We start from the raw sequence: 13,430 nt of genomic DNA, 5'->3' as shown, positions 1-13,430 counted from the left end.
AAAGTTCGATTCGATTTCTACCAAAGCTATTCCTGTTATGTATGAGGAAGTAAATATATAAAAACGTCTGGTCCATGTATAGAAAGATCGATATATCTTGTTAAATTTCTCGCGGCCGAGTGTAGTCGTATCGACTCGGTCGCGCTGTCTGGGAGAAGTACATAGTACCTATGTAAATTTAGACTCTACATTGGTAAATTTAAGACTCAGGTTTTAGTTTTCAAGACCTTTTCAAGGTTATATTGTTATAGAAACTGAAGTTCCTCATTCAGGTGAAGTTTGCAGGAAATTTTATAATCTAGGGATAAAGTAGAATGGTTCTTTAAATGAAGGTTTTAATATAATCCAATACAATCAATTTTGAACTACTAAGTAATTTTATAATCTTAAGATATTTTAGGAAAATAAAATGATTATCAGCTACGATTATTTTTCTGGAAAAAGTTATATTTTTATAAATATTTTTGATTTAAAATATATATTAAGGATTATGTTTTTTTCTGATATAAGTACCTATTTATGAACCATTAATAAAATTGATACAAGAGCGGGTGAAATAAATTACATAGGTATTGTTTTCGTTAATATTTATATTTATTTTATAACGTGACAAAACTTAAACCATTCCTTATTTAATAAAAGATAAAACAAGCTCATAATAAATAACACATCTAACGATAAACTTAATGTATGTAATGTTAACTTTATCGCAGGGCCTTGGTGTCATATTATTTCCAGATCTCATACCGTTGTTTCCAAAGCGTTATTTTGTAGAATCGATACGCTTAGATTTATCTATCTACATAGTAAAGGTGATTTGTTTTACGACTGAGTAGTTAGGCATCTAATTACAGACATAAGTACCGGACGAAGGTTCTAGGGTTACCGGGAGTCGAGTTTAATCTGTCTTAGTTAAGACTGCTCTTTAGTTAAGTGTAGCAATAAAATGACAGGAAATTATTTACGAGCAAGGAAAGTTAAATAATTGTTAGGAACTTGCTAGCCTTATATGCCCTTGTATCAGATTTTTTAAATCTACAACCTCCTGCAAGCAGTGCGCATGGTCCCCAACTGATAAAATATTATTTAGACATTTTGCTGCCAAAATATCCAGTACACTTAATGCTGCTATAATCACGTTATCGTAAATTACATTTTAAAGTCCAAATCTTTTGAGATTCAGGTTCTTTATCCAGCCACAATAATAATAAAAAAACAATGAATAGGAATAAAAGCAGTCTCTACCTGACGCTTTTATGTGAAATCTCGTTCAGACCACATTTCGGGCGTTTTGCACCTGCTCTTTTTCAACGAGAATGGGCTCATTGAATGAAGCGCCATGTGCTTTAGTAGCCAAAAGCGACACATTGTAAACTAGCGTGAATTTAAAATTATTTTCTGCATTGTATAAAATATTTTTTGAAACTAATTAAGCAATTTGTGCATGGTAGGTCAATGAAAAACGAATGTAGAGCCACTCAAGTTAGATATTTTTTGTACTTATTCATTAAATTAGCATTAAAATTAGCTTATTTAATTAGCTTTCTTTATGCAAAATATCCTATTATTACCGGTAATATAATTTCTATAGTTCCTCTAAAGAAAGGAAACTCTACATGACATAGAGAAAACTTGCTCTACTCGATGTAAAACCGCTTATATGGTAATATGGACGTATATATAAGCTAACGAGAGCTCCAGTGTAGAGCGTAAAATGCTTGCTATATTTAGCACACGCTCCGATTTTCGACATCATCGACATAGTACCGCTGTAACCCCAACTCCCGACTCCCGAGGCGTGGTCATCCAATTAACCACCAAGTCCTCTGGAGCCCTAACTATTGCGTCAAAAATAGCACGCTCCTACTATGTTTATATTATTTGTGACTCATATTGATTACTAAGCATTCGGACATAATGATGATAAATAACTCATTATTCTACAAGATTCTTAATTTATTGCAAATCTTATTTTGTATTAAATTGAATTTTTTGTAATTGTTAAAATTTAAAATATATACCTACCTGGTTACCAATTAAACCTATGATTTTTTTAAGAAGTATTTTTTTAATAGTATTTAATAATCAAGATATAATATAGAGAATGTTATGGTAAGTCTTGATTGAATCCAAATGCAAACTTTATCAATTTTATCGCAAATAGATTGCGGTAATCATCGGTAGTGAAAGTAGAGTCATTCATGTAAAAATAATATTTATACTAATGATACAATATCGGACTGCAGTATGTACATTGCAAATTAACTTAAAATGTTTCACGAAACTCTACTAAATATTAAATCTCAGTCTGGTTTTAGCGAGTCTGCCTACACTCGGCGAAGACAACATAGTTATCGATCGAAGTCGCGCGTTCTCCGAGCCGGCATTTTTATTAAAGATGCACGCTTTTGACATAAAACCTTTGCGGAAAAGCTAGATAATAGGCGAGAGATGATTACCTGCGAGACGCGAGCCTCGGCTCAGCGGAACGTCCACAACACAAAAACGCACAACACACGCGAGAGGACGAGCGGCAATACCGTCCCGTCCGAGATTATGACGCCGAGTGAACGAAACGAATAGTATTTTATTTTACTTTGTAGTAGCTAGGATTATGAACGGCCGATGACATCCATAGAGCGAGACGGAGAATGTCCATCTCTTTCCCTCCCACGGTTATCTCGCTTAGCATTTGTAGAATTAGAGCGAGTGTGCTCGAAATGTACCGATGCGGTACGAATAGCAAGGATCTGGCGTAATGCGCAGACAGGATTTGTCCTGCGCGCAGTTCGAATTGAAAAAATAGATTTATATAGCGACACGAGACAAAATGGCGAATACTTTTTGGTCATAGACAAAAAAAAATCTATCTATACTATGTTCTAACTAAATAACTACATAATACATTTTAAATTACATGGATAGAGTTCTAGGAATAAAACATAAATAATATTTTTAATAAACTTTATTTATATATAGCAAATATTAAATAGAGTAACATAGTGAATCTGAATTACAAACTACCTATATTATTTGAAAGAGGAAAAATATGGCAGTGGACATATAATACATTTTTAAATAAAATAATACAAATATTTAAACTATAAAATATCATACTTTTTTATATTAAATAATAATTAATAAATACTTAGGTTTCTTTTCAGTAAATTTCTATATAATATCAAAATATTTGTACAAATCGAATATGTTCAATCAGTCTAATCTAATATTAGACTGACTTATAGTTGCACTGGTGTGTTATTAGGAACATAGATAAAAATTTAAGTAATGAGTAAAAGGCAATTTATGGCACAAAAATAAATTCATATGTTATAAAATTCTTCTAATAAATCTTCGTCTGATTACATTTATACGTCTACTTCTAGGCAAGATTTATTTTAATTATTTCAATACAATCAACATCATAAACTTTTGAACGTTTTATATCTCTAAAATTTTGCTACTTACACATCAATTATGCACGAGACACTCTAAATTGTAGATTTTTGTTTATGAATGAAACGTTACAATCAATACATACTCATTTAAAAAACTCTCAATTAACTCAGTATGAAAAGACGTATTTAATATTTCCATAAAGTAAGTCTCGGTGGAAGAAGAAAAATGTAGGTAGGTAGGTATATTATGTTATAGAAAAAATATTTGAGTAAGAATATGTTAATAAAAACTTCTTAAAATATGTTATAAAAATAATGAATAAAAAAATATCTTCAATTCATGCTTAAAAAAGCACCGACATCAATATTAAACAAATTTGGTTTTAGCAGCCTTATGCGTTTCGGACAACAAAATATAGACTATAGCTATACGATAATTTTTCATACTCTAAAATATATTTTTGACTCTACATAATATAATTTTAGGAAAGGCTACTAATCTTTGAATATCTTCTGGTGTATTTATACTTCATGTGGGGCGGGCAGTTTGTCCCAAGTGGGTTCGACTCCCCAGATCTCGCGAGCGTATTGAGAAATGGTACGGTCGGAAGAGAACTTGCCCGAAGATGCGATGTTCTCGATCACCATCTCCGCCCATTTTGTTGGGTTCTGTGGACAAAGAGCCGCTTAAAATATCAAATTAAACACATTGAATAACGGAATGGCCAAATTCCAATGTCCTATTAAGTCAATGAAAACTGTATAAACTTTATTTATGAAAAGCACATCCAGCAGTGGCGTGCGTAATATTGGAGAGCAGCGAATGACATTGCATGAAATCAGAGCCGCCTTGAATCCACAAAATACATCAATCGTAATAAATCCACATGACCATGCAGATCAGAACTCCCACAAGTAGATGCGTCCACGCTAACATACAGTGTGATGCAGTGTCCCAGTTGCCCAAATGTAATTTTTTTTATTCCAAAAATGTAATTACAAATTCTATATGGTTTCCACGAGGATACATAGCGGATACAGCTATATATTTATACTACTACTAGCTGTACCCCGCGGTTTTACCCGCAATGCTCCACTCCTATTGGTTTTAGCGTGATGGTATATAGCCTATAGCTTTCCTTGATAAATGCCTACTTTCTAGGCAAGTATCAAGGAAAATAAAAATAAAACACGGAAAGAATTTTCCAAATCGGACCAGTAGTTCCTGAGATCAACGCAAACTCTTCAGTTTTAAAATATTAGTATAGATATACTACTATACATAGAGGTAAACCTCACCTGATACACGGCGGACACCTTATCCTGCGCCTGTATATACGCGTCGAAGTCGGCCAGGTGCAGGAAGCGGTCGTGATGCAGCAGCACGTCGGCCACGTGCGCGAACCGGCCCGGCTCGCCTGGCGAGAAGAACCCGCTGCGGATCTGCTCGATGCACTGCCGCAGCTCCGGGTTGCGCTCGTAGTACTCGTACGCGTTGTAACTGCACACGCAATTATAGATAAACTAGTGATCCGCCCCGGCTTCGCCCGTGGTACATATTTCGCAATAAAAGGTAGCCTATGTCCTTTCTCCGGTATCAAAATATCTCCATACCAAATTTCATGCAAATTGATTCTGTAGTTAAGGCGTGATTGAGTAACAGACAGACAGAGTTACTTTCGCATTTATAATATTAGTATACTTACTTACTACTACTTTTACTACTGTTAAATTTAGGTGTCGGTGTGCGCGCGCATTGTAAAAATTCACTCTCATCATTTTTCTCCATCGCGCCAAAAGAAGTATAACTTCAAAAAGACGTGTGGCACTCGGGGACTGCCGCGGTAAAGCTATTGCATAGCATGCCTTCAAGCCACACCTCCGTGCCCGTCGGAGTGGGGAGCGTGAGGTTTTTTCGTTACGGAATTTCTCGATTCGGTCCCCGCGCTCAAGGCCCGCGATAGAAGCTATGCAATAGCTTAAAATACTTTATTTCGTTTCTAAATTTTACAAAATATGGAGTAGTAGGGCCCTCCTAGTAAGTTTAATATAAAATCTGCGTCAGGAGGACCCGCAATGGGACATAAAGGTAACAATGTTTCGTTCAACTGGGCCAACTTGACTTGAGGTACAAAATTGGTATTTAATTTAAAATGAATATAATATAACTGTGTCAAAACTGCAACCAACTCCGTAAAACTCTTTCTGACATTAGCACGCACAAGAATTTTAAAACACAAAATCTCAATCCTGGAAAATAGAAAAATAACATACCCTTTCTTCTGCAGAGCCTCCACGTCATCTACTCGCATGCCGAATATGAACAGATTCTGTTCACCGGCTTCCTCTGCCATCTCTACATTGGCTCCATCCATAGTACCAATGGTCAGAGCTCCGTTAAGCATGAACTTCATGTTTCCAGTACCGGACGCTTCGGTTCCCGCGGTGGAGATCTGCTCACTGAGATCAGCTGCTGGCATGATACGCTCAGCCAAAGTTACACGGTAATTCTCCAAGAATATCAATTTCAGTTTGTCGCCAACGTCTGGGTCGTTGTTTACCTAAAAAAACACGTACACATTTTAAGAAATTGTAAAGATGTAAATAAACTTTTCTATAATGAATATGAAGATTGGTAATTTCTTTGGTTGAGATATCTCAATAGTAAATATATATGTATAAAGTTTATAGTATGCACTTATTACTAAAATTCTCAAAAAATAATATTGAACAAACAAAATCACTTACAGTGTCTCCTACTGCGCAGGCCAAGGCAATAATTTGCTTAGCGATAAAGTAACCTGGCGCCGCTTTACCACCGATCATTACGGTTCTAGGCGCAATTGGTGCACTTGGATCACGCTTGATGCGGTTATACAGCGTAATTACGTGCAAGATATTCAAAAGCTGCCTCTTATATTCGTGAATACGCTTCACTTGTACGTCAAACATAGAAGCGGGGTTAATTTTAACTCCAGTGTCTCTTTCGATGAGAGAAGCGAGTTTCAACTTATTTTCTTGCTTTACTTTCATCACCGCCCGTTGGAAGCCAGGGTCCTTTGACCAACGCTTAAGACCTTGCAACTGGTCCAAATGAACGGTCCATTCGTCACCAATCTTGTCACAGATTAAATCAGCTAAGCCAGGATTGCACAGCAGTAACCAACGACGGGGAGTAATGCCGTTTGTTTTGTTCTGGAACTTTTCTGGCCACATTTCATAGAAGTCACGGAAGATGGTCGCTTTAAGGATATCGGAGTGAATGGCAGCTACACCGTTAACGGCGTGAGAGCCAACAACACAGAGGTTGGCCATGTTAACCCTCTTTTCACCTTCTTCTTCAATCAGGGACATACGACGCATGCGATCCAAATCGCCTGGCCAACGTTTTTCCACCTCCTTGAGGTGCAGGAAGTTGATGTGGTAAATGAGTTGCATGTGCCTGGGCAAGCAGTTTTCTAACATTGAGCAAGGCCATCTTTCCAGAGCTTCAGGCAGAACGGTGTGGTTTGTGTAAGCACAACATTTAACAACGAGATTCCAAGCCTCATCATATGGCACTTTTTCAACATCAATCAGAATACGTAATAATTCTGGAATAGCGAGGGCAGGGTGGGTATCGTTCAATTGAATGGCAACTTTTTCTGGAAGGTGTTCGAAAGTGGTTCTCACTGCTTCGCGACTACCAAATTTGGACGCCTTGTAACGTCTGATTATGTCTTGTAGAGTAGCAGCACACATAAAGTACTCCTGACGCAGTCTCAACTCTTTGCCTTCAAAGAAGTTATCGTTGGGGTAGAGCACGCGAGAAATATTTTCAGCGACGTTACGATCCAGTACGGCTTGAATATAATCTCCAGAATTGACTGAAAGCAGGAATAATTAAAATAAATTTAATTTTTATGCTAAAGCTACTTGAATATTTCACTTTGCAAATATTCAAACCAAGAACTTAAATTAGTATGTACCGTACAAAAGGCTTTTATTACGAAATTTATTTTTAAATGATAATCTAACTTCCTTAATATTAATTTTATTTACTTTGCATTTCATTCTGCCTTACGACATAGAGCTGTGTTAAATCCTGTTTGCGCTAGGATGTGTGCCAATAAAAATACAACAGCCAATGATTTCAAAAGTACGAAGCTAAGTACTAGATACACAATATAGAAAATATAATGATGATAGTATAATAATACTAACAGAATTTAAGGTTAAAGTCGATCGGACTCTTCGCTGACCACAACCGCAAAGTATTGACGACGTTGTTATTGTATCCCGGGATTGGGTTATCGTAGGGCATAGCGAACACCATCTACAACAAAATACGATATAAATAAATTAAACTAGTCAACAATTTATTTGTTTGTAATAAGAAATTTTACATTTTATATGTTTAAATGTTAAACCATTAAAGCCACTGTAAATAAGTAAAAAAATTAAAGAACTTCATATACCAAGATGATTCATTTTATTGGTTGTATGCGAAACCCGCGCCAAAAATTCTCGATCTTAAAACGCAAGTTACGACTCTATTTAAAACAGCTCTCTTATCGTAAAATTACCAAAACACTGAAGTCATTGCACCGTGATCTCACGAGCTGGAAACTGGCCCAGAAATGGATTTGAATTTACGACTAGCATTGTAATTATTCACAACATTTTATCTAATCTTAAACGTAAACGTCAAGGTCAATTCAAGGTCTTATCCAATTATTTTCGTTACCTGCGTGTCAACCCATTTCTTGCCTTGAGGAGTGTCGACAACACGTCCATAGAAGTTAACGGGAATCATGAATTCGGGACGTGCCTTTTCCCATGGGTTCCCATACCTCAGCCAGTCATCTGGCTCCTCATGTTGTTCACCGTTCTGGATCTTTTGTGCGAAGATACCATATTCGTATCTAATACCTAGAGATAATAAATACGAATAATATGTATCTCAATAATTATAACGGTCAAGTTCGAACATTCGAAAATTTAAGCAGCAGTCAACCAGTTAATTTGGTTTGCATTTTGTATTTTTTTTCCACAGATTAAGAAATTAAACAAATATATGTATATCAATTTATAATTTTCTGTCATATCATAAAAAAATATTTGAATTAAAAGGCATACAATACTGATAACAATTACTCATACATGTCACATTTGACCTAACATTATTTTAAATAACCATCAGAATATTTGAGAAGAAATGACTGAAAGTATATTTGAAAGTACATAATATGTACATACATAATTATAATATATTGTGGCATTTTAAATCCAAAATAATATTTTAAACAAGTTTTATTCATACAGCTTTGCCATTCATTTAGTTTAGCATAATATTTATAATTGGAGCGAAGCCAGCTTTATTTATTCAAGAGTATTCAATTAGTTTTGAGACACTAAAATTGGTTTCAATTGTAAACAATTACCCAAGTCATAAATTTAACTCTTGTGAATTTGAGAAACACAACCTAACTATAAATATGTATAATAACCAGTATAAAGTGAGTGAATTAGTAATTCATTTTACTGTATAAATTGTTTTATCACTGTAATTGCAATTGTTTTTGCTATTTTGTGTACTTTAGCAAAGTATCAGACTAAACACACATAAATAAAACAAAATAAACTACTATTTTACTACTTTACTAGTTATTTGTAAGTATTTAAAAATCCTGTGCCTGTATAGATTATAAAAAAATACAAAAATTATGAGAACTTAGTTATTTTTATACAATCATCACCATTCAGCTTATGTTTACAGTCCTATATAATTATCAATGCATAATCTGTTTTTAACTCAGTTATGTAAAAACAATTTATCTTAATACTTATTATATTAATTAGCCGTTAAATAAGTTATGACTATTTTAATGTTATCATGTAATATGATTAAGTTTATAAATACCGTATCCATATGCTGCCAGACCGAGGGTAGCCATGGAATCCAAGAAGCATGCAGCCAAACGACCCAATCCTCCATTTCCCAAACCAGCATCTTCCTCCAGCTCTTCCAACTCTTCTATATCTAAACCTAATTGATAGAGAGCTTCATCTACCGTTCCTTGGATGCCCAAGTTGATCATAGTATTCTGGAGGGAACGACCCATGTAGTATTCCAGAGAAAGATAGTAGACACGCTAAAAGAAATCAAATACTCTTAATGGAACAATGCAATCAAAATTAAATAAAAATATATTGGTATAAACAGAATGATTAAAAGAGTATTATTGTTGGAAATATAAACATTTGATTACTAATATATTCTTATAGAACACAATGCTTTTAAATGGATAAACACATAAACAAATTATGTTCAAGCATTTATGAATATACTTAAAAATTAAAATGAACAGTTGCAAAGCTGTGAAAAAGTTTTATATTATACCCTCAACAAATTTATGTAATGCATTGCAATAGCTGCTTTAGCATAGTCATTCAAATATTTACCTTGGGATCCTTTTCATAATAGTATTGTTGGGTGCGTATCCAGCGGGAAACCAGGTGGTCCCTGACGGTGTGCGCCAGGGCAAAGTAATAATCTCTTGGAGTCGCAACATTGCGGTCTTTGACGAGAGTGTAATGAACGTGCCGGTTAAAAGCTTTCTTTACTTCAGCAACATTTTCTACTGCTACTATTCCACGGACGGAAATCTGCTTTCGCTTTTCGGAATCCGATTGCACACTCATATTTTACTCGTATTAATAATAATATGTTTCAAAAGGTACAGCACCAATCAGCTGTCGCACCCCAACTGAACGCAGCTAATGAGTACGATATCGGTCACCTTGAGAAGGTCGAACATATAAAGCTGAAGCTTGTACAACCGGTAGATAGTAGATACGTATCCACAAATAATCTGTCGTTGCCGTTTTTTTATTCAACTTTCACAGGATATAAAATTGGGTGTATCCTTATATTAGGAGAATAGGAAAAATAATAAACTGGTTCTTATAAAGTGTATTGATTACATAACCGCTCATATGCTTCAGAAAAAAAAAATGACCCCTTGCTTTGTTCCGTGCATCCACAGTTGCAATAACACGATCGCAAATCTTGTTTCGTGCAACTGTGGTTGCAAAGCGACTTTCTTATTTCAATTGATTATAAACCTTATTTCATACTCTCAGAGTCTAATTTTTACGTATTTAAACCAAAGACAACTAATTGATTCATCTATTTCTACCCAATACTACCAACCTTTCAAACAGAATTTTGAGAATATCTTAGTTTGTATCTTACGCAAAGAATATACTACTCTCTAACGAATCTTACGTGTCTTAGAAGGAAGTGTTAAAATATGCCGTAATTGTTGTATTTTATTGATTTCTACTCGTGTTTACTTACCAAATTATTCTCTAACATGTGTTTTATTGTTATAAAGTAATATTTTAGTGACCGTTGTAATAAATATGTAATTAAGACGACTTTAAAAGTTAGTGGACTTTAGACGATTTCATAACTTTTAAAGGTATATGGTAATCATATATTGTTAAAATAACACAGATTTGTATAGTATTATTTCAATAGCAATCGATTACAATCAATATATTTGAAGTACTCCTCACGCGGAACTCATAAATTAAGTTTTAATAGCGGTGGGTCGAACGCGCGGCGCACGTTCCAGAGCACTAGCAAAGTAGGCTACCTTTATTTTTTTCGGAAGCAATTTAGCGTATTTCATTTTTGCAACTGTGGTTGCACAAAGCATATGAGCGGTTAAGATAAAGTTTTAATAAGAGATTTAAAAAACGAAAAAAATAAATTCGTATTTTGTGCCAAAAAATATGTCAAATGTCAATGTCAATTTACATGTCATACAGCAAAATGACACAAATACAGATAACAATTACTGTATAGTTTGACGTGGTTTGACTATTAAAATCTCAGAGCAATAAACCTATAGAGTACTTGTATCGAGCGTATACAATTTACATATATTTGTTTCTCTCTATCTAAAGAAAACGTCGTATGAAAGAATGAGACAGCTATAGACAACAAGCTACGTTTCAACATAGTCATGGCACCATTTTTACTATAGGTACGTATTTAGATAGATAGAAGGTGATAGTGATGGATGTGCTTCAATCGATAAAATCGTGAATGTATTTTGCATATTTATGGTTTCGTGAAATAATAAATAAAAAAAACAAAACTTATTTCAGTTGAATACATTATTTGTTTAATCCTACGTATATAATAAATGCGAAATTATGCGAGAATGGATGTTACTCTTTCACTGCGGAACCGATTACAATGAAATTTTGTACATACTCACATAGGATAGGTTTTATCCCGGAAATCCCACGTGAACGGGAACTGTGCAGGATTTTCTTTAAAAACGCGGGTGCAAAGCTAGTATAAAAGAAATTTTAAAACTTGAAATGTAACTAATTTAAAATAAAGATGGAAATGATGATAAAGATAAAGGAGTGAGGAGAAAGGCACAGTCAGCATGAAGGAATCATGCAGCATATTAATTTTAACAAGTTAATAAAAGGACAGTCTTAATGAAAACATTTTCCTAACATCCTACTAATAAAGCGAAAGTTTGTGAGGATGGATGTTTGTTACTCTTTCACGCGAATACTACTAAACCGATTACAATGAAATTTGGAAAAATTACTTGTGATCCCGTAAATCCAACAGGAATGGGAACTATGCGGGTTTTTCTTTAAAAACGCATGTATATTAAGTATGTATTTCAATAATAGTTTCTCATCTATGAGAACTGTCATTTAATCAACCGTTTAATTTTCACATAGTTGACAATTAAAGTAACTTAGGTGTAAAAAATTTCAAAATAAAAATTCACTTTCTTTAATCAAATGTATTTATTATATACAGAAACAAAAAAAAACGTAAGCGTAAGATTGCACAATTCTTCTAGAGTATCCATCTTGATAACTCGCAGGCTCGAAGTGCAGTGAACACAATATAGCAAATTGTGGCGGCGTCCAATCTACTCATGTCTCATGTTTTATACCCATTTTTTATTTAGCTCTGGAAATCTAAAACAAAATGAATTTATTAATAAGCTAAAAGAGAAATTAATAAACAACAAACTAAAACTAAAACACATAAGTCTAATAAAACAATCACGTGGTATTTTTTATTTTCCTGCGGTAAAAAATTTACATCTATTATTTGCAACAACAACTACATATAAATCTGATATAAGAAACAAAATAAATAAATCAACGTTAATATGAAATAGATTTTTGTCATAAATCGATAATATACGCTAATGTGTTACAACACTACGGTGGTAAACAAAATGCCAAACGTGATATTATTGTGACATTTTTTAAAAATTATTTCATTATTTTGTATTCCACAACCCCATAAAGTGGGTGAATGTTACAGTTACAACATAAAATTACAAAAAAGCGCTTGATAAAACCTTCAAATAGGTTTAAAACATAAATATTTATCAATTTGCTGAAAATCACTTACCGATGGAAAGATATTTTTACATTGTTTTTATCCAAAACTCCCATTCGACTAGTGATAGCCGGTAGCTAAACATACAATAGTTATTTTAGCACACTGACAAATAAAAAGAAACACTGTACACTTTATATTTTCTAAAAATTTCGTTAAAAACACTTGACACACTGAGCCCACCAGCTGGTTGGAAAACATACTGACTGCCGGCGCGCTACGTTTGAAGACAATGCAGATACTCTATCGCTATCTCAATCTGGCTTATGCTGTTATTGACTAAGAGTAAGTAGATTAGAAAATATGTATTTTGTTCTGTCTCAATATAAGAACTCTATAGGTTTATTGCTCTGAGATTAAAATATATTCTGTTTTTTTGTTTACCGGTGCGGGGTGGGTGCGGGAGTTGAGGGGTGCCGCGCCGCAACTATCCGCACACCACGACATAAAGTAAGTTCTTCGTTTTATGAAAGCGATTTAATCACGATTTAATTTATTATATAAAAAAAAAATTTTGTTTGTAAAGTAGGTTTACGATGGAGATGTTTACAATGATCTAAGTTACGTGATAACATAATGCAGTGGCAGCGCTC

The 13,430-nt window shown here is 34.2% G+C and overlaps 2 protein-coding genes across 2 annotated transcripts in view; both read right to left on the bottom strand.

Moving 5' to 3' along the window:
• LOC123693825 (Down syndrome cell adhesion molecule-like protein Dscam2) overlaps positions 1 to 2,558 on the bottom strand; it is a 61,988-nt gene extending 59,430 nt beyond the window's left edge. The window contains exon 1 of the mRNA XM_045639063.1: positions 2,460 to 2,558. The gene's annotated coding sequence lies outside the window, so the exon portion shown is untranslated. The remainder of the gene's footprint in view (positions 1 to 2,459) is intronic.
• A 392-nt stretch (positions 2,559 to 2,950) lies between these two features.
• Positions 2,951 to 10,358, bottom strand: LOC123693798 (glycogen phosphorylase). Its single transcript, XM_045639016.1, has 8 exons — positions 9,843 to 10,358; positions 9,301 to 9,532; positions 8,125 to 8,309; positions 7,602 to 7,713; positions 6,147 to 7,264; positions 5,673 to 5,959; positions 4,698 to 4,899; positions 2,951 to 4,067 (listed from the first exon to the last, which is right to left on the bottom strand). The coding sequence occupies exons 1-8, from the start codon at positions 10,080 to 10,082 to the stop codon at positions 3,921 to 3,923; spliced, it is 2,523 nt and encodes an 840-aa protein (XP_045494972.1). The 5' UTR covers positions 10,083 to 10,358; the 3' UTR covers positions 2,951 to 3,920.
• Between the last annotated feature and the right edge of the window lie 3,072 nt (positions 10,359 to 13,430).

This window comes from Colias croceus, chromosome 8, assembly GCF_905220415.1.
Source record: "Colias croceus chromosome 8, ilColCroc2.1".
Classification (NCBI taxonomy): Eukaryota; Metazoa; Arthropoda; class Insecta; order Lepidoptera; family Pieridae; genus Colias; species Colias croceus.
The sequence above is the reverse complement of the archived record's forward strand: the minus strand, read 5'-3'. Positions and strand labels throughout refer to the sequence as shown.